At 37.7% G+C, this 26,607-nt stretch overlaps 1 protein-coding gene across 7 annotated transcripts in view; it reads left to right on the top strand.

The window, feature by feature from the left end:
* TLCD4 (TLC domain containing 4) overlaps positions 1-26,607 on the top strand; it is a 111,932-nt gene that overhangs the window by 50,883 nt on the left and 34,442 nt on the right. For all 7 annotated transcript variants that reach the window (XM_065908299.1, XM_065908289.1, XM_065908277.1 and 4 more), the window contains exons 2-5: positions 12,690-12,855; positions 17,129-17,218; positions 19,142-19,200; positions 21,371-21,465. In XM_065908299.1, the coding sequence (XP_065764371.1) occupies positions 12,701-12,855; positions 17,129-17,218; positions 19,142-19,200; positions 21,371-21,465 (399 nt within the window). In that variant the 5' untranslated portion in view covers positions 12,690-12,700. The remainder of the gene's footprint in view (positions 1-12,689; positions 12,856-17,128; positions 17,219-19,141; positions 19,201-21,370; positions 21,466-26,607) is intronic.

Raw genomic sequence — 26,607 nt, 5'->3', positions numbered from 1 at the left:
GCCCAAGAAAATAAAGTCTGTCACTGTTTCTGTTGTCTCCCCATCTATTTGCCATGAAGTGATGGGACCGGATGCCATCGTCTTAGTTTTTTGAATGTTGAGTTTTAAGCCAACTTTTTCACTCACCTCTTTCACTTTTATCAAGAGGCTCTTCAGTTCCTCTTCACTATCTGCCATAAGGGTGGTGTCATCTGCATATCTGAGGTTATTGACAATTCTCCCAGCAGTCTTGATTCCAGCTTGTACTTCATCCAACCCAGCATTTTGCATGATGTACTCTGCATATACGTTAAATAAGCAGGGCAACAATATACAGCCTTGACATAATCCTTTCCCAATTTGGAACCAGTCTGTTGTTGCATGTCCAGTTGTAACTGTTGCTTCTTAACCTGTATGCAGATTTCTTTGGAGGCAGGTGGGGTGATCTGGTATTCCCATCTCTTTAATTTGGCTTAAGAACTCAACAGGTGGGAGAAATTTGCCCAATTGTTCTTCAACACCTCAAACCCATTTAATACAGTCTCCTTTTTTCCTGTGGAGAGCAGGCAAGAGAGAAATAGAAGATAAACAGGCAGGCAGGCAAACTCCTGCCACAGTCCCTTTCTTGCATCCTGAGCCCTTCCTTGGGGGTAATCAGGTGGACAATTTGGAGATGAGAAGGCCCTCCCTGTCTCCTTAGATTTTGAAGTCTTAGGTTGCTTGGCAGGTGTCCCAGTGATTTCTTTCTTTCTTTTTTTTTTTTTTTTTAAAGAACAAAACACGGTTGGAAAACTTGCTCTGTCCAGCTTTTCCTGGATTTCCTAGTGTTGGCAGGAAGCCAGTAGATGTCCCAAGCCAAGAGGCTCCTGCTGTGATCCCTCTAGGAAAGAGTGGAAATAGCACGTCAGAAGCTGGGAGAGATGGGATACAGAACCTCCTCCTCTCCCAGAGTCCCCCAGGTTATGTGGTCCCACCTGGTCCCTGTTTCAGCTAAGGCTCAGGGAGTGCATTGTGTTTGAAATGCTGAGTTCCTTAAAGATGGGTCCTCAAATTCCAACCCCTTACTTTTTACTTGTGTCAGATACTGTATTAGTGTGATCTAATTGTTTCTGTCTTCTGGCTTAACACATTCTGGTTTATCTAAAATCTAGTGGCTGTGGTTGGAGCTTATAAGTTTAAAAGGCAGACTTCTTTATGAAAGTTTTTGTTGGAGTAAGATGCTAGGAAGCAACATTTATCAAATAAATAAAATGTGCCACCTATGCTCTGAGCCTTAAGACCCTGGAAAATCAACTCTTGAATTTCTCAAGGGAAGTATTCTTCAGTGGGTAGGGAGCTGAAAAAGAAGGCCTTTTTTTGCGTTACAGTCTCAATTCTTGTTAGGCATTATAAAAACAAATCCCAAGCCAGGAGTCAATGTAAAATGAAATTAAAATGTTTAAATAAGAACAACAGAAAAGTGCCATGACATAGATTACCCTGAATGAGGATGTTTTTGCCTCGGAGTGGGTGACTCTTATGGCCAGTTTGGGGGAACAATTTAGCCTTCTTCCGGCCCTAACACTGTGATTGTAATTATTACATAGAATCGTGGGGGTAATAAAGGTCAGTTAGAAATGTGTGGATATTTAGCCTTATATATTTCATTCTTTGTTTTCATTAAACAATCTATATTTTTAAAAAAAAAACACAAAACAAAACAAAAACCTGTTTCAGGGGATTAATCATAGCCAAGCTCTGTAACAGTAGAATCAAACAGTTTGTCTTTAACTTGAATTCTATTATATGTTCTAGGAAAAGAAAGGGTTGAAAGTAAAGGAAAAATGTAAAGGATACCCTTATTCAAAGTTTAGGGTCTTAACTGACAAGGAAGAAGTATGGAGAAATCTTTTCTATAGTAATGAGCAATTCCTTCTTAAATCTTAAGTAATGTCATATCCTCAAGAAAAGGAGTGTAACTTATAGGGTTCTTTAGCCTTTTCTGGTTTAGTCTTCATTTCTTTTCACTTGCTTCAGTTTAAAAAGGGGTACCATGAATATTGGAGGATTTATAGAAATTAGGTTGACATTTATGCAGCTGGGGTTTTAGACTTTTCCAGTGCTAATGGTTCTTAAACCTGATGTTCAGGGAAAAAAAAAGAGATGGATTCTCCTAGCTCTTTTTTTCATATAGCTCTTAATGCAGAATTAGCAATAATAACAAAACAATAACAAAAGCAGTCACTGCAGTTAGCCAAAAGCTATGTACACATTTGATTAGATGCTCAGATTTTTTCATGAATGAAAAGTCAAAAGTGGTTAGTGGGAGGTAGATAAGTTATTCTTTACTGAGTGGTTTTAATGCCTCTGGTTAATTATTGACATTTAGTGAGCACTGCGGAGAAGGAAATGGCAACCCACTCCAGTGTTCTTGTCTGGAGAATCCCAGGGATGGGGGGGCCTGGTGGGCTGCCGTCTATGGGGTCGCACAGAGTCGGACACGACTGAAGCGACTTAGCAGCAGCAGCAGCAGCAGCCGCAGTGAGCACTGAGAAAGGGGATTGCAATGTACCAGCCATATGAAAATGCAAATCAAGCCAGAATGGGTGGGGAGCAGGTGTTTTTTTGGTAGGATTTTTATTTGTTTGGTCTGGTGAATATCTCATTTTTTATAGTCATGTGTTCATTTACAAATGATTTACAGTTTGTTAATAGAGACTTTTAAAACACTTTTACATGTTAGGGCTACTGGTAGATAAATTGATAAATAAGTACTTCTGTAATTGGAAAGAATATGAAAACACAGTGCAGATTACAGTTAAATATACTCTTGAAAACTTGAGAACACATGTCACACGTTGGTTGGAATAGACAAACCAAATGTACTGTTGTGGTCTGAATGTTTGTGCCCTCCCCCCCCCCCACCCCCTCCAATATTCTTGTATTGAAATCCTAACCATCAAAGTGGTGGTAATAGTAGGTGGAGTCTTTGGGTGTAATTAGGTCATGAGGGCGGATCCCTCATGAATGGGATTAGTGCTCTTGTAAAAGAGATACCACAGAGCTTCCTCGCCCCTTCCATCATGTGAACTCTGTGACCTAGAAGAGGGCCCTCCTCCAATCATGCTGGTACCCTGATATCACACTTCTAGCCCCCAGAACTGTGGGCAATAAACATATGGTATTTAAAAGTCATTCAGACTGCAGTGTTTTGTGATAGCAGCACAAATAGACTAAGGCACATGCTCGATATTAGTTTGTTTTATAGCATTGGTACTCTTATTTTGGATGTTTGGGGGTGAGGATCCTTTTGTAGTCAGTATGTGTTCATGCTATAATACTAAGGTTGTCAATTTAGAAAATTCTTATTTCCAGTGTTCTGACTGTACTGGCAAAACGAGGGACTTATAACTGATCAGGAACTAGCAGAATGCAAAGCACATGTAAGAATATGAATGTCTGTTGTTATCATTATTACATTTCATAGACATTTGTTGAGCGCAACCTGGGTGGCAAGGCACTGTGTTAGATAAGACCCCATGGTGGGGGGAAATGTTCTTGTTTCCCACCCTCATAGGGCTCATATTCCACTGGGAGAGATGTTCATTTAAATTGCATCTGTAAAACAGAGGGATGTGATGCCATGCAAGCAGACGAGGGGGGATTGCTCCAACAAGACTTTCCTGAGGAAGTGAGGATTGACTTGAGCATTATTGTGGTGGTGGAGGGCTAGGGCGGGAGTGGGGAGATAGGTTATGCAGAGGCCTTGAGGATGGAGGGAAGATGACATCTTTAACAGACAGAAAGAAGGCCACGTTGGCTGAGGAAGGAAGCAAGTGAGGGTAAGTGCCTCCTGAAGCTGGGGAGAACAGGGCCCTCATCAGAGGACTGGGCACCCAGTGAATGTTTTAGGTTGGGGGTAGGTGAGGAAGTCTCCTCATGAGCAGAGACAGCTTTTAAAACCGATTCCCCTGGGGTCCTCCAATCTGTCTTCCACGCTAAGGAGACCAATTTGGAGACAGCCCAGAAAAATGGTGATGGCAGGTTGAGAAAAATGGGTGTTTTTGAAAGTTATTTAGGAAGGGAAAGGACATGGTGGCTTAGTAGGATGGTGTGGAAAGCAAGTTATCAGGGATGATTCCTAGGTTTCTGGCTGTCAAATGAGAGTGTATGGTGGTACCACTCACAGAAGAAATGCAGAACTTAGAGGAGAACCTGAGTTTGGAGATCAGGCCCTGAGCGGGGCTTGAAATGCTCTGTATTGCTAACAGCCAGGCGGTCGGTTATGCGCCTCAGGAGCTCAGAGGGCAACCTTGAGATTTTTCTGCATGTAAGTGGTAACCAAAGCCATAGGTATAGGTGAAATCAAGTAGAAGAGAGTCAGGGACTGAAACTTAGGGGATTCTATTACTTAGTTTCTGGGCAGAAGAAGTGTGGTGTCGTAAAAACATAGGAAGAAAAAAAAGTGTTTCAAGGAGAAAGTGATCCATAGTGTCTAATTTTGCAGAGATGTCAGGGGACAGAAAGGCCACACGTGGAAGTTGTCACTGATGTTAGCAAGAACTATTTCAGAGGAGTAATGAGGGTGGGAACAAGAATGAAGAGTAAGAGAGTTGAGAAATGATGATGATATTTACAAACCTTTCTAGAACTTTGTCCTTAGGGAAGAGGGAAGGAGAAAGGTTAAGAGATTATAGTGGAAAAGAGGAAAATGAAGAAGAGGTGGTGGGTTTATTGATTTTTGGTTTTTTTGGGAACTTGAGCCTGTTTAAGGGGCTTTTTCCCCCTGGTGTTAAGCCAGGTGTTAAGCCTCTGCCTGCCAATGCAGGGGACACGAGTTCAATCCTTGGTCCAGGAAGATGCCACATGCTGTGGAGCAGCTAAACCCATGTGCTGCAGCTATTGAACCCCGTGCACCTAGACCCTATATTCTACAACAGGAAGCCACTGCAATGAGAAGCCCACGCACCACAGCTAGAGTAGTCCCTGCTCACCACAACTAGAGAAAGCCCCTGTGCAGCAATGAAGACCCAGTGCAGCCAGAAATAACTAGCTAAATAAAATAAAACCTTTTTTAAGAAGCCAGTAGTTGAAGAGAGAGTAGAGAAGAATGGGAAATAAAATTTCCCAAGAACACCAGAGAGGTTGGCCCCACTTGCACAGGTTAAAGAGGTGGTCTTGAGAAGGGAGGACAGATGGGTAGTTTGAATGGTTGATGTTTGGCCAAAAAGTTCATTCAGGTTTTTCCATAAGATGCTATGGGAAAACCTGAATGAACTTTTTGGCCAACCCAGTGTGACAACATACTTTTTATATGTTGCCTTCTGTTCTTCTGTGAAGTAGGACGGGTATTTGTTGAAAATGGGGCTGTATGGCTGGAGGTTTGAAAAGAGGAGGGGCAATTTGGAAAATTAATTGTGGAGCATAAAAGGATTGGTTGGCAAGGGCAGTGCATTGGAAGTGCAGAGCAGGGTTGAGAGCTGTTTGATCTCTCTGTAGTTTCACACTCACCAGCCTCAGTCTTCTCTGTTATGTGACTTTTTCCAACAGTGCTCTGATTGTTTGGGGCTTGTCACTGTGTAAATTGTTGGACATATCCCCCGTTGTATGTTTTGCTGGCTCTTGGCAATAGAAAGGGAATGTCGGATGTTAGAAAGCCTTATTGGAATGATGGGCTCTAGGATCTAAGCCGATTAAAGAGGGACATAAAAAGAGGAAAGGGCTAGTGGATTGAGGAAAAGTTGGGAGGTCAATGAACTTGAGAATGTTGTCATACTAAGCACACTTGAAGGAAAGTTCAACAAAGAATTCTTGAAATATTATTGTGGAGGCAGAAAAGTGATGGATAAGAGATGACAAACAAATGATTGAAGTCCCATTCCAAATGAAGATTAAGAGACCTACTGTGTATCACTGGGAACTCTGCTCAATGTTATGTGACAGCCTGGATTGAAGGAGAGTTGGGGGAGAATGGATACATGTATACATACGGCTGAGTCACTATTGTGCACCTGAAACTATCACATTGTCAATCAGCTGTACTCCAGTACAAAATGAGAGGTTGAAAGAAAAGATTAAGGGATTGAGTTGTTGAGGAAACTGGGTCTTCTATGTAGGAAGTCACTCAGGATGATGGCAGGGTTTCCCAGGTGGGTGAGAGGTAAAGAACCCACCTGCCAATGCAGGAGACTCAAGAAACATGGGTTTGATCCCTGGGTCAGGAAGATCCCCTGGAGCAGGAAATGGCAACTCACTCCAGTGTTCTTGCCTGGAAAATCCCACGGACAGAGGAGCCTGGCAGGCTGCAGTCTGTAGGGCTGCAAAAAGTCAGACTGAATGACTGAGCATGCATGCACACAGGATGATGGCAGGGCTTGAGGACGTAAGTGAACCAGGACCAAAGTTTTTGAATGGGGGACATGTTCAGGAGGTTGGAATATGATATCATTGTGGAGTGGAAGAGGGTGTGAATAGAAGGACCTAACACCCTGGTTGTCTGTGGGAGGTGAGGGAAGGGAGGAAAGAGGCTTGAAGTGAACATGAGGAGCAAAGAGGATGTGGGGCCACTCCTGACCCTGAGGGATGAGGGCCTGGGCTCTCTGAAAGGATGCAGAAGAAGAGCATGTCTTCAGAGCAGGCAGAGGAGAGGCCAAGGAGAGAGCACTGTTTTCTGGGGGTGGGCCTTCACTTTCAGGGGGCTAGTTGGAAGCATGTGGGAGGTGGAGGGGTGGTGGGCTGGGTCAGGTGACTGGAAGGAACATTGGAGCCTGACAGCCGGTAGTCCAATGGTGGAGGCTTGATTTCTACCGTGGGGCCACCTGCGTTTTGAGTGTTGACTAAAGTAAAGGGGATGAGTTAGAGAAAAGAACCCAGTGGTCAGAGACTTGTCTTGTTTTCCTTGGCTGGAGTGATGACAGACCCAGGAGATGGACGATAGTGGAAGCATAAATAGTACTCTAGTGTGCACCACATGCCAAGTACTGTTCTAAGTGCCGAGCATTCTGTGGTTTATTCCCCGTGTCAGATTAATACTGTCCTTATCTCCACTTTCTAGATGAAGACACTGAGATGCAGGTAAGGCAAGGCAAGTAGCTTGTCCCAGGTCACACAGCTACCAGTTGGTGGAAGTGAGGCTCAGACTCAAGCCTGTGGCGGAACCTGTGTACTTCCCACCGGGTAATACATAATTGATATTTTCTTATGTATGTAATTTTGATTTTGTAAAACATAAGTGATAGACTGTTGAGAAGCTAATACAAAGTAAGCCTTTTAGATGCCAATTCAGTCCTAGAATTCCAGAATCTTACTTTTAAGTTCTCTAAAATTTAGGCTTGCAGACCAACCTCGTGGTCATTTTACTACTTCCATGATGATATTTGCGTGTGTGTTCGGTCATGTCTGACTCCTTGTGACCCCATGGACTACAGCCCGCTAGGCTCCTCTGTCCATGAAATTTTCCAGGAAAAAATACTGGAGTGGGTTGCCATTTCCTTCTCCAGGAGACCTTCCCCACCCAGGGACTGAACCCACGTCTCTTGCGTCTCCTGCACTGCATTTACCACTATGCCACCTGATGGATGCTTGGGTACTTCTGAATTGTTAGAAGATGCTTCCTTCAGTTAAGGTCAGCTCTTCCCTTTCTGTAATTTTTGTACATTTGGGTCATCTGGAGTAGCGCAGAGTAAGTTCTCTCTTTTACTTTTCTATGTGACACTTCTTTAGATGTCGCAGAATGCCCTTCAGTCCTCTCTAAGTAATCTTGTTCCTAAGCTGACATCTCTCAGCCCTTCAACTCTTTATGATATGATATGCTTTCTAAAAATCACATCTTGGTTACACTGCTCTAAAGGTACTTTGATATGTGGTTAATTCAGAGTAAAAGAGGGCTGATATGTCTTGATCTAACTCTCTGATTATAGATGGTTCTAAAGTTTGTTTTTGTTGTTTGTGTCTTCATTACATTATCATTTCTCATTGGTTTGTGCAAATTAAAATGGTAAGATTTCCTCCATGGGTATTTGTGTGTGTTATGTCACTATTATGCTAAGTCCTATACTTGGATATTACTTTTTAAAAATTTATTCCTGTTTTTCTGATTGGGATTATTATTTCAGCTTCTGAAGATAATTTTGAAACCCGAATCTGTTAACTAATTATATTAGCTATCTTTCCGAGCTCTGTGTTATAAGCAGAGTACACATATAAATATTTATAAAAATATTCCTGAAAGAGATCAAAAAGAGAGAACCTTATGTGATAGCAGGAGATATTTCTTAAGTCTCCTTCAGATCACTGATCTTCATGCTGGTTCTAGTTTTGCAACTAACTCTGGAATTACTTAATTTGGTTAACCAGTCACAATTTTTGTGTTGTTCATAAGGCACTCAAGAGAAACTTTCAGAACTTCCCTGGAATCACGTTGCTATTCATTTGGTATTCTTCAATCTACCAGGACTTGGCCGTCAGTTAACTGTGGGAGTAAGAGATAAGAGGGGGACCGGGATGACAGAGTTGCTCTAGATTGAAGGTGGGGAGGTGTCGTAGTTGATAATGTCCTTCTCCGAGATCTGGAACCCTGGGGGAAGGACTGGAATGGGTTTAAATTCCGCTCAGGCCATGTAGAATCTGGGCGTCTTCAGGATGCTCCTATGGAGCCATTGAGAGGGTAGCTGACCATCCAAGACTGGTACCTTTGGAAATAGTGGGGTTTGGTTGTACACAGAATAAGCCATGTTGAAAGTGTGGGACATATACCCCTGCAGAATCCATAGTGTGCAGAGAAGAGCTTCTTGGTTGGGGTGAGGGGAGGTGGTAAACATTGCCTTCATCAGAAGTTCACACTTGAGAGCCTACATTTTTTGGTGAATTGGGAAGAAACCTTATCTATTGTAAGACAGGGAGAACAGGTGGTTTGAGAGCAATCAGTGTTTGGAATCAGTGTGTGTGGAAAACAGGAAAGGGAACTTACTAGAAATGGGAAAAGGACTGCTAAGCATGTGTAGAATGCTCTTCCCAGCTTCCTCCTTCCTTGCTGCCCTTAAAGACAACCTCACAAGGCCTTTCCCCCTGGTTTTAAGGATTTTTACTGCTAATCAGTACAGCAGTGGTTTTATCTGGAAGTTGTATCAGAGAATGAAGGAGTGTGGTATGTATGTGTATTAGTGATTGGAGGTGACATTGGTGATTCCAGCATACTCCCTAAGGAATTCCTTGTGTTACAATGGGATAACGAACATGGGGAATTGAGAGGAGCAGTTGCATTCCCAGGGTGATAGTTCTAGAGTCAGCTGGTGTAACTGAATCCTTATGGGCTTCAGCCTTAAAGTGTCTTGTTGGGATTTTAGTAGAAGAGAAGGTATTCTGTTGGTTTACCCTGAATACCTCTGGATATCTCCTCACTGTTTACATATCATATCTGCTGGGTATTTATTCCCTGGAAAGCAGAGAGTGCCCCCTTAGCACCATGAATTTATCACTCTGTGTGGGGGTGATCAGTCTGTTGCTTACCTGCTGACCCATGAGCATGTCTCCCATTTTGTATTTGGAGTCGCATCATGGTACCTGGCGCAGAGTGGACTCACGACAGGTGTTGCGTGAACTGTTGGCCGAGGACTGAATCAGCCTGGCCGAGATGTTTCCAGTGGTCTTGCCTCTGGGCGTCCTCTTCCTGGAGTTCTCCTCGCAAGCTGATGGTTGAGAGGCCTTCTGCAAACCTTTTCATGGTTTTCTCTACCAAGAAACCAACTTGAGTTAAAATTTATGGAACTATCTTAGAGGGAAAAGTACAAAGATCCTTTGTATCCAGGAAGCCTCTAAAGAGTTTCTTTGGTGTCCATAATTCCTGTGAATCAAGATGGGCTAATTAAAGTTCATGTCTAGACTCGCCTCTTGTAAATTGCCACAGAAGTATTTCCCGCTTCTGTCCTTGTTGCTCTGTTCTGGGATAGCTTGTTGCTCTGTTCTACCAGCTGCTATCCACATGTGGAGGTGTAGGAACCACGTCTAATACTTTTCTGCTTTTACTGTGTGTTCCTCTACCAAATAACCACTAAACTCTAAAAGGCCTTTAATCTGTGTCAGTGATTAGCATTATTTGGTTTTATCCATTTTTACCATTTTCATGCCAGATTCAGTGAATGAACAGAGGCAGTTGCTTCCTACTGGAAACCTTGGTTTCTTAGGGAATTTTTTTTTTTTAATTCCTTAAATTAGTCCTTGACTTGGCATGACTGATGAAGCAAGCAACTGCTTAATAAGAAGCAAAGCTGGGAGTTGGACAATTTAATTAGCTTCTGTCTTTGCGCCTTTAATGGAAGCCATAACTTGACTATGTGGAGCCTTTTAGTTTTAAAAGTGGGACATTTTTGCAAAGGGAGAGTCTCAATATGTTCCCTAAAAACCCTAGTTAAACAAAAGTCTGTTGAAAATATAAAATATCCAGTATAGCAAAATAGCAAAAAATTAATAAAAAGTAGCTTTTTTTAAAGAATGAGGAATTTTTTTAATGGTGAATTGAGTGATTTTTTTAATGTTACTTAAATTAACAATTCATAAAATGGATAATGTTACATGACACTTTCTATGTTTTATAACTTTTAGCAAACATTCATGAAATAAATGCTCATTGTATACATTAAATTTTAACTGAAGTAAGCAGCCCTTGCCTAGCCACCCTCCAGAACCTCCAGGGAACACATAAAGCCCTTCAGGACAAAGCTTCACATTTAAGATTAGAGTTTGTGCTAGCTTCTTGTTCCTGGTTTCATTGTCTTTGTTTATCTGCCCACCACATAGAAGAAAAGCTATGACCCACCTAGACAGCATATTAAAAGGCAGAGACATTACTTTGCTGACAAAGGTCCATCTAGTCAAAGCTATGGTTTTTCCAGTAGTCATGTATGGATGTGAGAGTTGGCCTATAAAGAAAGCTGAGTGCTGGAAAATTGATGCTTTTGAACTGTGTTGTTGGAGAAGACCCTTGAGACTCCCTTGGACTGCAAGGAGATCAAACCAGTCAATCCTAAAGGAAATTAGTCCTGAATATTCATTGGAAGGACTGATGCTGAATCTGAAACTCCCAATACTTTGGCCTCCTGATGCGAAAAACTGACTCACTGGAAAAGACCCTGATGCTGGGCAAGATTGAAGAAGGGGATGACAGAAGAAGAGATGGTTGGATGGCATCACTGACTCGATGGATTTGAGTTTGAGCAAGCTCTGGGAGTTGGTGATGGACAGGGAAGCCTGGCATGCTGCAGTCCATTGGGGTTGCAAAGAGTCAGACACAACTGAGTGACTGAACTGATATGCCCACATGGGATCCATATCCTTATTTGCTTGAATCTTATAAAAACATTTTCCTTTTCATATCTCACTTAGCAAATTATGATGACATTAATTTATGTAGGCAACTTACTTTTATGTATTATTTGATTAATATTAAACTGAGGCTAAAAGACCAAGATAAATTAAAATTAAAAATTTTAATATCCAAAAAACATTTATTGAATTAAAAAAATTAAATGAGGAGTGAAGTTAATGGAATTTCACAGAGAAGAATTGTGATATCAATATTTTTACTGTGCACACAGGCCAGAAAAAAAGAATGAGGAAGGAATTCATTACAGACAAATGAATTCAGTCTGAAGGGGCCCTGTGGGAGACCAATTCTTATTATGATATCCTGGTTGGAAGGGAATGAAGTAGGGTTATTGCCAGTGTAGTCAATGACTTGATTTTTCTCTTGTGAATTGGCTTTCGTAGGTGATTTTATTTCTTTACATTATGCAGCTGGAAATGCGTATTGATTCATTTCCTTTTCATTTGAGGGTCAGCTCTATCAAAGATGGAGTCATAGAAATGCTGTATTTGCTGAAAATGAGCGAATGATTTAGTGTCTTTTTTTGGTCTGAATGTTCCTAAGATTTTTAGGAGCCAAATAAAGTTGAACTCAATGAGATAGGAAATATACTTTGAATGCGTATATATGCGTATTACTATTCTTTCAGTAATTCTGTCCCTAAAATCTGGAGTGTTTTTATAAAAATGTTTTATTTTAGAGATAAAAAGGCATAGAGGATTTTTGGTTCAAGGATATGTGTAGTTGAAAAATATTTTTTCTTTTAGGTTAAATACTAATTTAAGCAAAAACAACGGTATGATTATTTTCCAAGGTGGTATTATTCTTCTTAAGACTTTAAATGTTTGTCTCATGGTACAGTTATTTTTTATTAGATGATTGTATTTTGTTTCACTATTGCAGATAATGTTCTATTCTTATTTTTGGTATAATTTTTTTCTTAGAAATTATCTAACTAACTTTCTCATTTTATAGATGAGGTAACTGAGGCATGGAGAAATCAGGTGATTTGTTCTTGGTTTAATTAAAAATATGACTAAAATATCTTCAATTACAGTATTTGAAACTCCCTTATAATGTTAAACTTTAGACTTAGATCATTTAAGTATAATGGTGTTAAATTTGTCTCCTGACGTTTATAATATTGAGATCTTTATGACAATAGATTTTTCCCTCTTTTAGGTATAAATATGAGATACCAGGACAGATAGCTGGTAAAGGTTTGAATTCATATAATTTCCTTGTACTCTTAGGTTTGTGCTAAATTAAATTGCAAAAAAATACAACCACATACTCTTTTAAAATTAAAAAATTAATTTGCATGTGTTATAGGAAATATAAAGGAATTTATAGCCATCATTTCTTTTAACAGGTTGAAGAAATATGGATACCAACACCATACTGCTCATCAGCACTTGTTTTGCCAGCTTTTTCACCTTTCAAGTTATTTTCCACATTATAAGTTATTGGTTTTCAGCAAAGATTTCTCCAGGTTTTAATAATCTCAACTTCAAAAAGAAGATTGAATGGAACTCAAGGTAAAGCATATATGAAAATGTAATTGATTTAAAAAAACCTAGTCTTATGAAACAAGATTACACATTTAAAATATTTCCAAAAATTCTTTTTCACTTAGTATTTAACAAAATCTTAGGTCAGATTTTTTATTTGACATTAGAAGTAAAAGAAAAGAAAAGTGGATAGATCTTATACAAGAAACAGTTTTAAATTCTTATTCTGAAACATGTTAGGGAAAGTTTAACTCACTAGGGAAGTGGTAAGTAGGCTGTGTCTAACTGTGGTGGAAGGCACTGTTTTGCATTCTCTTCTGAAATATTTATGATAACAAATACATGTTCTTTGGGAACAGTAACGAAATTAATAGTAGTTGGGACTGTGAGTAGCCTATATATAGTATTGACTGGTTTAGTCCACCCTAGGGCATTAAACACTACATACCAAAGAACCTGGTTTACAGTTAGAACATCTGTGTCTCTCTTATAATGAACTTTTCATTATAATTCAGAGCCCTCCAGAATCTATTCGTTACGTAATTTTAAAGTAAAACTTACTTAAAAAAAATTTTTTTTTAACAAAAAAGTAAAAGAAAAACGAGTAAGACATCTAAGGATGTAGAAATCTACCAGTTTTAGTTAGTTGATTTGCAAATTGTTTGTGCATATGCAACTTGTTAATCTCTCACAGTTTCAAGCGTGAAACAACTTTGATGACTGGTTCACTTGCTTTAGAGCATTTCAGATGCTCAAAGACCTCTGTGCATTTGCAAACCTCAGGGAATTAGAGCAGCTATGGGATACTTTTTATTGTTCTTATTTAGTTGAAGTTAATGCTGACTAGAAAATGAATCCAGCAGATCTCCAACATTGCTATAATTATTTTTCATTGAAATTTCTTTTTAGAATTAAAAACTTCTGCCAAGGTATTTATTTGAGAGTGGCCTTACAAGACCTGAAATGCCCCATCTTTTATCCAAATTGTTTTGCAGGCATGCACTTTTATATCTCAGACTGGGAATAAGTCTAGTTGTTTTTCTCTACGTCTTACACTGATTAGTCTGGTTCATGCATGTTACGGCTCTTCTCCCCAAAAGTTAGAACTATTTCTCCACATATTTTTGAAAAATAAGAGGTATGATTCTTTTGTCTAAAGAATAGCATGGAAATGTTTGTTCAAATGTAGGATACAAAAGGCACCGTTATTTTGTAAAACCATTTCTAACGTGAAGATAGAATGGAAAAGAAAAAGATAAGAGATGGTGGGGAGGGGACAAAAGATAGTGGGAAAGAAAAGGAAAGGGATATACAGGAGGACATACATTTTCTGTGATTAAATTTTGAACTATTTTCATTTTCTCTTTAACATGATTAGGGTGAGTAAAGGCATTTGAATATTGGGGTGCTGCAAGCCAAAGAAATAGGGAGGTTTCAGATAGATTGAAGCAAAGATAAAAATGAAATAAAATGATGAAATGGGAAAATACTTAGCATTATTCAGTCTTATCACTACCACTCTATGAGACATGGAGTCACAATTTGGGAAACTGAGTTCCTATTTGAAAAAAAAAAATCTGGAATTATCTAAGATGCATTATGCTATTCAAATAGTATTCTCTTTCTTCACATTTACTCCTGTTTCCCACTCCACCTTGATTTACATGGGACTTAAGCTGTAAGGTGGAGAGTGCAAAGAAAGAAAACCAGTGGGTTGCTTTTTGAGTACATGTATATATATACGTGTATATATAAATCTATCTTGAACTTCCCAGGTGGCACTGGTGGTAAAGAACCTGCCTGTCAATGCAGGAGACATAAGGGACGTGGGTTCGATCCCTGGGTTGAGAAGATCCCCTGGAGGAGGGCATGGTAACACACTCTAGTATTCTTGCCTGGATAATCACATGGACAGAGGAGCCTGGCGGGGTACAATCTAGGCAGAAAAACTCTCCATAAAGTTCACACCTGAGAGATAACAGTTAATTAATTATAAGTGAGAAAATCTTATACATAATTGTTGCTTTTTCTGCAAAGATGCATACTTATTGATATTATTTATGTTATAAAATTAAATGAATTCATTATTTCCACTTGCTTTCCTATGACGTGGAAAGTCCTGTTATGCTGAAATATTCCTAATTTTTAAGTCGTTGTCTTCAAAATGTAACTCTTTTGTCTGATGGAGCTATATCATTTCTATTGGTCATACTCATACTACTTGTAAGTGATTACATCAGTAACTTTAAATTGCTATTCTAAAATGGTCATTATTTCCTTAAAGAAAAAACCCACAAACATTCTTTTTCAATTTCTTTGAAAAAATTTAAATATTTTATTTTGGGTAGCATCTTGTTTTTTTTTTTTTTTTAAAGACCTTGAGGAATCTACATTCTGCTTTGCCAGGAATCTGATTTTAAAGAATGAAATATGAAATTCTTACTAGTAGAAGTTTCTGAATGTATAGGCTTTTAATACAGAATAGCATATAAGCATGTTTGCTTATATAAGGGTGTTTGTTTCTTTTGTTCATTATAGTGGGAGCTATTTGATCAAAGTACCATGTAACTTTTCTCTCATGAATTATATGTCACTTCCATCAGTTGAGGCTTGCAATTCTTCCCTTTTACCATAAAACATCTCAACAGAGAAGGGAATTTGAGGCCTGAGTATCAGGAACAAAAATTTAGATTTTTTTTCCAAAAGGGAACTTCTTGATAGAAGGTTACCAAGCACTACCATGGGTTAGTAAGAAGTTATGCTTTTTCCTTTAGCAGAATTTTTGAATGTCAACAGGAAACTGGTTGTATGATTATTTAGATGGAGTGCTTTACTTGACATCAAGGAACTTATATTTTTATCTTGCTATGTTCAAGTGGAATACAGATGTACTTGGTGTGAAAATTTCAGACTTGTAAACCAGGTTAATTGAGCTAATTATCACATTTCAAAATGATATTTTGGTATTACCAAGGACTCAATACCTTTAACTTAGACTCTTTGAGCATTTAAAATGATTTGATTAATTTGATATTCTTGCTAAGGATCACATCATTTATAGATCAACTATATTGATTTTTCAAATTGCAGTGAAATTTTTTCATATCAACTTTTATATTGGTTGATATATTTCACTCACTTTTAAAGATTTTGGGTATACTTAGAGAGATTCATTGCACACCATTAATTTCTACTCCTCACTCCTATGCTACACTCAGTCGTCCAACTCCTTGTGACCCCATGGACTGTAGCCCACCAGGCTCCTCTGTCAATGGGATTTTCCAGGCAAAAATACTGGGATGGATCACTGTTTCCTACTCCTGGGGATCACTGTTTCCTACCTAGGGATCCAACCACATCTCTTCTGTCTCCTGCATTGACAGGTGGATTCTTTACCACCGCAATTAATTTCTAAAAACTTTACTATTCCTCTCATCTTTTATTCTAATGAAAAAGAAACTTCACTACTCATAAATGCTTTTGTTTTGTAAATAAGTGTATAGTGTCCTGTATACAGTTCTGTAAGTAGAATATCTTGGAGCTTGGTTAAGTCATTAAATGTTTAACAAGATATGTTCAATGAAACTGATGTTTTTCAGCTAGATGTTATTCTTTCTATAAGGAAAATTTGATCTGGATCCTGTGAACATTTTGTTTTCACTTGGGCATTTTAAAAAACAGATTCTTCTGGATGAATTCATAGCCTTTCATTTTCATAACAATGATAAAGAGACACTAATAATCGATAGCTGCCCTAGCTATCTCACAGATTTCTTAAAAGAATCAAGTACAATAATGTGTGTATTAAAACTGAAATCTCCAAGGGAATACATTTTCACTTCTTAATCCATACCAATTCTGATCCATGGATGTAGAGTTCATTAAGGGCAGTAGATTTGGAAGTCCTTCAGGTCTGATTGGAGCAGGAAACTACTCTCTCAGTGACGCTGCTGGTGATGAAGCAGGGTGCAGGGTGGTGTGCTTACCAGTTGCCACCTGTTTGCATAAGACTGTCAACCAGATCATTAGCTATTCTTGCCCTTTAACCAATAAGTGGTTCATCAGTTGTCTAGCAGGAAATTGTAGACCTAGGCATCCTTCTTGTTATCAATTCCAAAGTAAAGTTATGGCCCTTGGATTTCTAACTAGCCATTTTGTATTATACTCTCAGATGTACTGCAGTCCTATATTTAAATGCTTCCAGATTTAACTTCTTCAGAGTGTTAAATGTCTTGCCAGAATTAGTTAAAGTTTATTGCACAGAATCTAAAATCTTTGTGTGTATTTCCTCTCGTTTCAGGGTGGTATCTACGTGTCATTCTTTGTTGGTTGGGGTTGTTGGCTTGTACATTTTCTTGTTTGATGAGGCTGGTATTGCTGATCCACTTTGGTAAGCTGTTTTTTTCTAATATCATCAATTTGATTTATGTTTTGATATTAATTATTAATAAGAACATCTCTTTACTGTAAAACAGAAAGCATATTGATGGTGTATGGTTTATTTAAATGCTTGTGTTCAGACTTGTTTCAGCAAGGTGCATTAGAATGATTTATTTTAGATTTGAGTACAAATAATGAGGGCCATTTTGCATTAGTATTGCAATTGCTATCCAAAACAGAGAGAATATGATAATTATGTAAACATGTATACTGTGTTAGTGAGTGAAATCAAGTTATTATAACCACTGTTTTGAGCAAAAATGAGTTGTTATTGAGATAGAATAGTCAACTTGGATAAACAACACTTTGTCTTCAAGTTTATGTTTGATCCATCCTTCAATTTCAAAGATAGGAAAATGAGAATTATAGATGTCTTTGTGAAAGGAGTTTAGTACCGCATGAGATGATTTAAAGCATCAATGGTAACTGTGTTCAGCCGTAATAGGATTATTTGTAAAGTGTTCTTTTTGGAGAATTTAAATATCTTTCCTATGGCAGAAATTTCACAAACTGTGCTTCCTGGCAATACATGAGAAGCTTTAGTTCAGCTTAGTTTAAGAGACTGTGTTTTGAGAGAGCCCTGCACAAGGATGTGATAGTCATGGCCTCTGAGGTTGTGGGGCGATTTAACCAGGTCTTTTGATTGTTTCTATTTGACTGAAATTATGTTGTTTTTTATTCATAAATATGAAGTTATGCTAGTCAGAATCACACCAGTTTTGGTTAATTTCCATTGAGAAGATCTTTTTCAAAGTGAATTAATTTAGTGAGTTTAATTCTTTGACCAGGTTTTAATGCAATCTACCTAAACAATTGCTGTTTCTTCCCCATATTTTACCAACACGACTGTCAATAGAACCAGTTCTTTTGGGAAGTAAATTTTATAATGCTGATTTGATTCATTGACCAATTTGTCCTGAACAAATTTTTACCTATTATACGTTGTGATATTTTAGCATTTTTTGGTACTGCAGTTTATTCCAGGTCCAATTTTCCTGGATCATATTTACAAATGAAAATTTGTAAAGAAGACATAACTTCTACTAAATATTTCCACTTGTAGTTTAGCTGTTATCAGTTTTACTTAATGTTCATTTTACCAGTAATTCACCTTATAAGTCAGATAAAGGACTGATAATTTGTATTTGTTCCTTGGAACCAAGGTTAGGGCAAAAGGGTTGAAACAACAGGATTAAATTGTCCTGTTCTGACCATTTTCTAATGTATGCATGCCCAGTTGCTCAGTCATGTCCGACTCTTTGTGACTCCATGGACTGTAGCCTGCCAGGCTCCTCTGTTTGTGACATTTTTTCAGGCAAGAATATTGGAGTGGGTTGCCGTTTCCTCCTCCAAGGGATCTTCCCAACCTAGGGATTGAACCCACGAATCCTTCATTGGCAGGTGGATTCTTTGCCTGGAATCCCTTCTGGGAAGGGATTCTAATATGTGCTAATAGGGAAGTCCCTCCAGTCCTCAGAAAAGTGAGAATGCTAATAGTATTCAATATATTGCCTCTATATCGGGGCAGGCTAGATTATTTCTTGAGCCTGTTTGAGCCTCTGATTCAAAATAGGAATCAAAACAACAACCAGCATCTGGAACTACATTTTAGTCCTTTCAAAAACAAATCATACGAGAACATACTTATAAAACGTTGTTTATTTTCCTAAAACTTTTGGCTAATAAGTATAAGAAATTCTGATTATTGCAATTAGAAGTATTATCATAGCTAACATTAATAACTTATGCAAATGATAGGTTACTATTTGCTACCTATAGAAAGCATTTATATTTAAATCTCGATAGAAAAAATAGTAACTGTCATCTATAACCATGTGCTAAAAAAAGAAACCTGTTTTTTTAATATTTATAGGGGTGATCCATCTCTTGGGAAAGTGAATGTTGCTATTGCTTCAGGCTATCTCGTTTCTGGTATGTGATATGTTGTTCATATCTGTCTGTTTCTTTTTAAACTGCTTATGGAATTATGCAAAGAATACAGAGTCAATGCTTTAGGTTTGAGTATTTGAGAAGTAGCTTTTAGGACCCACACTGAGGGAAAAAATGTCTGCTCTGATGGTAGGATATGAAACATTTTTCATGGTGGCTCTATAGTTCTCAAAGATTAGAACTGTAGAGTGAGGCCTCAGTTAAACCTGAAGTGGTTTTTTGGTTTGTTTTGTTTTTTAACCAGTGATTGTTCCTGTTTAGACTAAAGTTGCTCAGGTGCAATCACCCTGAAGCTAATGAAGTCTAAGCCGGAGAGTCCTCATCTCACAGGCACTTGAGATGTGCTTCCATGGTCATGGTTTTGTATGGTTTTGGTAAAATCTGCAAAAGTAAGCTGTTTTAGTTATAATCAGCTAAGATCATGGAGTCTTTCTACTTCACATTTCCCTCTGTCATATTTCATCTCATGTTGGATGAGATTGGAGTCATCTTTTACACAACGAGACAGAGTGGAAGTTAGGTTGAGAATATGCCATTTAAACTGCTTTTTAAAAAGACATTTTGAACTGCCTCAATAAAACAAGAGAGAAATAACAGATCCCTGACTTGGACATTTATGTAGGAAACACTCTTTTGGAATTTTTGAACTTAATAAACAGCTGAAATAAAATCCAAATAAAAATAACAGAATATGAATCAAAAGTGATATAGATGGTCTTAGAAAATGTTCTGCCATCAAGAAGTGAATTGTAACCAAAAAATTAGATTAAATTGAAACACAGTAATTTATTTAAAGGAAAAGATATATTTGGGATAGAAATAATGAATAGGCTATTGGATTATTTGATGGCCCAATTAAAAGAAGAGTGAATCATGTGGACACACTGGGAAAATATTTGCTCATTTGGCACAAAATTCTGTCATTGACAAGGTTAACACAAAATTTATAATATGCTTTATACACTGGTTAATGACTGTTGTCAATTCAGAGAGTAGTTACAACCCAGGAAATCTTGTACAAAAGGGACTTGACAAAGGTTTACTCAGATAAGACAATAATTCAAAACACTTAAAAATAAGGATTATGAACTGAAACAAAATTTTTATACCAAACTGGGTGAAGAGTGAATTATTTTATTCTCTCTAAAGAAAATATTATAAAATCATTATCTTAATATAAATTGGTGATCAAAGACTATACAGCTGAAATATAGGGAAAGTGCATTTAGAGAAGTATAAAGGGCAGGAAATTACTAACACTTTAAAATTTTCTTGGTTTCCACATTTATGGTACTTTTTTCTCTCCTGAAAATTTATAATTTGATAATTTCTTTTATCTTTATGCCTATAGTCGCATCTAGTTTTGTGTTAGCAATTTTTATAAAAGAAACTCCCCATGCTATAAGCTCCAAGTCCTTAAAACCTGAATTCTCCTCTGGTTTCAATCCATGATAGCCATTTGTTTCCATGTTTAAATTTCATGTTTAACCATTTGGTAAAGAAAATAGTTGTGTTCAAATTTTGAGACATTTCTGTTTTGTTAAAGGAAACAATTTTCTGAATCACGGTGCTGATTTTGAATTAAAAGAAAATCAATGCCTTGAGCTCTCTTTTAAGATCTCCTTTTAATAGCTACAGTTCTTGGTCCTTTTCTTTTTTCTCTTCTGAATTAATATTTAATCACATTCTTTGTTAATTTTTAAATTCTTTTGCTGAATTTGTGTTATAAATGAGTTGGTCATTTTATACCTTTTCTGGGACCATCTTAATTTCTGAGTTTTCATACTTACAAAAATCAGTAATTTAAGCTTATTTTACAATTATTTTTATTCAATAATATTTTTGTTTTGTTTAACTCTGGAAACAAGTTATTCATTTATACTTTCAACAAATACATTACATAACTATATGCCAGGCACTGTGATGGATGCCCCTACTTGGTGCTTGTGCTAGAGGAGTCGCAGTAGTGTGAGGGAGATAGCCTCTGGAGGCACCGGCTTTGTGGTCAAAGGGTAGTTGATCTCCTGGTGTATGAGACAAGTGCTGTGGGCTCAGAGTGGACTGTGGTGAGCTGTCAGGAGAAAGAGTTAAATACATTTGAAAAATGATGATGCTTTCTTCCTATGTAATGTCTTACTTTTCCTTCTTACAGATTTGTTGATTCTCATTTGGTATTGGAAAGTGATTGGTGATAAGTATTTTGTAATTCACCATTGTACAGCGCTGTATGCATACCACTTTATACTGGTGAGTGCTAGGATTTCCAGCAGTCTAACAAACAGGCAACACTGGGAGTAGTGACTCAAGGGTGAACATAAATCTAAACATGTAATTCTTAATTTATAAAGGTCAACTCCAAATGTGTTCAGGGATCACTCTTGTGATGTTATCTTGTATAAGAACAAAAATAATACCTTTACCTGTGTATTTGTATTAGTGTGTATATCTCTGGATTCATAAACTTTGAGAAAGGCGAATGATCCCAATTTCTTGAATGTTCACTTAAAAACCTTTAGGATCATGTGGCTCTTGATGTTTGTCTGTCTTTCTAGATGTATTTATGTTTTAACAGCCAGAGCTACGTATAGATTCCTATATAGCCAGCTAAAATATTTCTTTTCTATTTAATCTCATGTATAATTCCATGTAAATGCATGAAGTGAAGTGAAAGTCGCTCAGTCACGTCCGACTTTTTGTGACTCCATGGACTACTATACAGTCCATGGAATTCTCCAGGCCAGAACACTGGAGCAGGCAGCCTTTCCCTTCTCCAGGGGATCTTCCCAACCCAGGGATTGAGCCCAGGTCTCCTGTGTTGCAGGTGGATTCTTTACCAGCTGAGCCACAGGGGAAGCCCAAGAATACTGGAGTGGGTAGCCTATCCCTCCTCCAGCGGATCGACCCAGAAATTGAACAGGGTCTCCTGCATTGCAGGTGGATTCTTTACCAACTGAGCTATCAGGGAAGGCCTATAAATGTATAATTGCACTTAAGTAGCCTAGAGAGTGGGGCAGGGAGGGATGGGGAGTCTTGCTCAGACTTCAAAACTGAACTAATAGAGGATCCAGCAAATCTAATGTAATGTCCAGCACTAATGTACATTAATTTTTATTTCTAACATTATTTTTCTACATTATACATTTGTAAATTAGCAATTTTATATCCTTTGCATCTCCTCAGTCAATTATTTTTTAGCCTAGATATACCACCAAACCCAAGAGATATTAGGAAATAATAGACATATGCAAACTAGAATAGTATAAATTTTGTGTAATACATGTTGTATACACTTCCATGTTTTCTCTGTTTTAAGACATAAATGTAACCATTGGCTTTTTTTAAATTTGGTGTTACTAAAATATGCATATTAGTGGACATTTGCAACTGTTTTGAGGTCTTTTCTAAAAAAACTCATACAAATGTATGTTCCATTTTTATTTATATTGCCCCACACAAAGATAGCTGGTAAATAAGACATTAGTTCATCATTCTGCAAGAACAGAATATAGCAAAGCATCTCTTTATATCACCCATTTGAAGTCATGAGTCTAAATAATTAATGTAAATGTTTTTAATGTTATTTATAATGCTTATATATCCCAGTAGGTATCCACAATTGCTTTATTTTCTGAAACAAGAGGCTTTTTTTACTGGCATTTCCTACTGTTTATTTCCTTGTCTTCCTTTTTAGATTTTAATAGATTATAAGCAGTTATAACATATAGGCTTCTACTTTTTACACGTCTTAGATAGTTGGAATACATGCACTTTGCTTCCTAAACACTTTTGTTAAAAAGACATGAAAACTGACTAACCTAATATTGGTTAATTCAGGGAAGAATTTATGTGGGTACCTGTTTGAGTTTAATATCATGCCGCAAGTTAGAAATATGGTTTCTGAACACAAGTCACAAATAATCATTGTGCTACGAGAAGAATATAAGTTGGTGAAGGATAACAGGTCACTTACATGCATTTGTAAATGTGACTAGTATGAACTGTTGTTCTCTGTTGACCACTGAAGTCACAAGCTTGGCAAGTGGCTGACTGAACATGGGTTGGCAAGTTGAATATTTCATTATGTGGGATGAATGCTGTATTCTCTTTGAACTTTTATGCCTTTATAAAAAAGTCAGTGATATAAATGCTGGATTTTTAAAAAAGAAATTAACTATTGCCTTTTTTAGTAAAGTTGATAAGATCAACAGCAATATTTTTCAAGAGATTGTTGCTTTTTTGATATGTCTTCTTATGTTCTATTGTATGAAATAAATGAATGGTATGAAATAAATTTAATTAAAGTGAATCTATTCATAGGGAAAGAAAATAGAAACAAAATCGATGAACTAATACGTGTTTATATATAGAGATCCTATGTCATTTATAGATCTTACATTTACTATTTGAGTATAAGGGAAATTTTCCATGTGGTGAATTCTCAGATCACTTGCTTACATTTTAAGTAAAGCTAACAAAATACCAACAGCAAGTACTACTATTCTTATTTCATATAAACTTTTATGAAATTGTTACCCTTATGCAGTGAGAATTGGTACTTGGAAAGCACTTTGACTTGATACTTCTGTAGCTATTTTAGCTGTTTTTTTCAAAAATTTTCTAATTGGAACTAAATAAAAAGTTAAGAATGGAGGCTAATTACCTGTAGGTTTTAAATGTATGCCCTACTGAATAGTTATGTAAGTAACAACTTTACTTTATCTGATATAACACAAATCAGATTGTCATGAATTTAGTGTATTGTAGGTTGTAAAAAGGTTTAGAGTTTAAGAGGTTTTCTCCCTTCTGCTTACATAGGAAGGTAAAAAAAAATTCTACAATTTTTTTTCCTGATATTCAACTTTCACCCCTTGGGCAGAATACTCATAATCAGGGAAAATATGACAGGTTAATCTCTTATCATAAACGAAGTGACACATTTATGCTTTAATATCCTATTTTTAGGGGTAAACCACCCTCTTTGTACTCCATTTCTGACTTCTCAGGTAGTCTTACTTTTCTTGTGTTCCTTGTGAATCATTGTCTCCCCTCAAAAAAACCAATAAGTTATAGTATATTTGGAAAACTTTCAAACTTGATACGAAATGACTGAGTCTGTGCATACTTTGCCAACTCTTCTGTGTCATTCCACTACCTTAGGATCTCATCATTAAACCATTCTACTGCAATTTAGGGAGAAAATTTGGTTTCAAATGCCATTTGCTACATTTATTTCATGGTTGTGTCATACTTCAAGAGTGAGGAGTTTTGGTTTTTTGTTTAATATTTTACCCCAGTATCTGTATTTTAAAAACATATTGCCAGCAATTACATATGAAGTGGTTTTGAAAAATGAGATTTCGTGTTTAAGATAAGATAAAGTTGTAATTTACATCAGGAGACAAGAAGTAGAAAAATACTGATCTTATATTTAGTCTAAAGAAAAATTTCCACAATGCTGTGGAATAAATGCCATGACTCTCTAACATTTGATGATTAACAGTGTTTTAAAAAAACTATTGTTTTTTAAGATTATTTTAATAATGTTGCCTATTCTCAATTCTTCCTTTCCCAGCTGAGCCACAAGGGAACCCATTCTCAATTATGGAGTTCCCTGGTGGCTCAGAAGGTGAAGAATCTGCCTGCTGCCTGCATTGTGGGAGTCCTGGGTTTGATCCCTAGGTCAGGAAGACCCCCTGGAGAAGGAAATGGCTACCCACTCAGTGTTCTTGCCTGGAAAAATCCATGGGCAGAGGAGCCTGGTGGGCTGCAGTCCATGGGGTAGCAAAGAGTAGGACACAGCTGAGCGACTAAGCACATCAAATGACTGAAGCAAAGTTAGGAGGAGGAACTAATAATGTGTCAGATGATATATTTTATATTTAAATGTTTCAGACTGGAATAATAAGCTGAAACAAATAGATGGAACTTAACAGTGAGCAACTGAACTGAACTGAACTGAATAGTGGTGAATGTCAAGTTTTGCATTTGAGTTTGACAGTGTATAAAAAGAGGGAAATGACCTGGAAGTAGCAGATGACCACAATTGCATGTATACCAATAACATGTCCATCTGCTAAAACACAAAGTTGTTTTTAAATGTGTACTCTATTAGGGGAGGTTTGGTATCCAGTTCAAACAAATTGCAGTTTCCTGGTTAGACCATACCCAAAGCCTCTGAAGTCTCTAAAATTGCCTTTGTCCGGAGGTGAGCTGCTAGATAGCTACAGAGGAGAGATTAGATTAGGTAGCTATTGTCCCAGAATAAACAACTGAAGGACCCAGAGAGGTCAGCATAGAAGAGATAAGTTTTAGGACATCTGTGTGGTTTTGAAATGTCCTTAGAAATGTGAAACGACTGTTCAATGGAAGAGGAATTAGACTTACTCTGGTTTAACTCAGACCTTGGAACTAGGACCAAAGGGGATAGTAATGAGAGGTAGGGGAGACTTCTCTTTTACGAAAGAGACATCCCCAATGAATAGAAGATTTTAACAACAGCCTTTTAAAGTGATTCTTCTCCATAAGGTATCTTCAATCAGATAGGTATAAAAATGGATCTAATAAGCAGAAGCTTTAGGTAGGAGCTTGTACTAAATTATCTTTAAAATTCTGTTCTAATCTGAGATCCTGTGATTCAGTTGTTTTGATGAAATTATTGGACTTACTTCTAATACGGATAGCTAAGCACTGGGCGAGTAAGAAGCTACATTTTGTCACCAAGTTCTTAAGTAAGGAAGCGGCGCAAGCAGCCGGTGTGCAAACCCATTCACTTCCTGGGAAGAAAGGGAGGGGGAGAAAGAAGGCAAGTGACCCAGGTCTAATCTCCTGTCACCTGGACCTTTGAGTAAATAGGGTATGTACTGTTAGAAGAAGGCGATCTTAACCCTGAAATGCCCTTAGCCTTTTCCTGGCCAAGGATTCCCTGTAGTAAAGAGAAGCCAGACTCTGTGAGGCCTGGCTCCTTGGAGAATGTCATGTAGGCTCTACAATATATTAAGAGGCATAAGATGAGGACGTTTGATAAGATAGACTCCTATTGTTGTGTGAGGAACTTTGTAAATCTCACCTAGTAGAGCCTTAACTTTTTTGGGCCAGAACTGCTTGTTCAACACAGGAAGGACCTGGCTTGCCAACTTCCCTTCATATCCCAAACCTATCTCTGCTTCCTCTGCATTAATCTGATAGCCTCTCTGCTTGTAGCAATTAGTAAAGCTGCCTGGAAAATCCCATGGATGGAGGAGCCTGGTGGGCTGCGGTCCATGGGGTTGCTAAGAGTCCGACACGACTGAGCGACTTCACTTTCACTTTTCACTTTCACGCATTGGAGAAGGAAATGGCAACCCACTCCAGTATTCTTGCCTAGAGAATTCCAGGGACGGTGGAGCCTGG

The sequence above is a fragment of the Muntiacus reevesi genome, chromosome 1, assembly GCF_963930625.1.
Source record: "Muntiacus reevesi chromosome 1, mMunRee1.1, whole genome shotgun sequence".
NCBI lineage: Eukaryota > Metazoa > Chordata > Mammalia > Artiodactyla > Cervidae > Muntiacus > Muntiacus reevesi.
The sequence above is the reverse complement of the archived record's forward strand: the minus strand, read 5'-3'. Positions and strand labels throughout refer to the sequence as shown.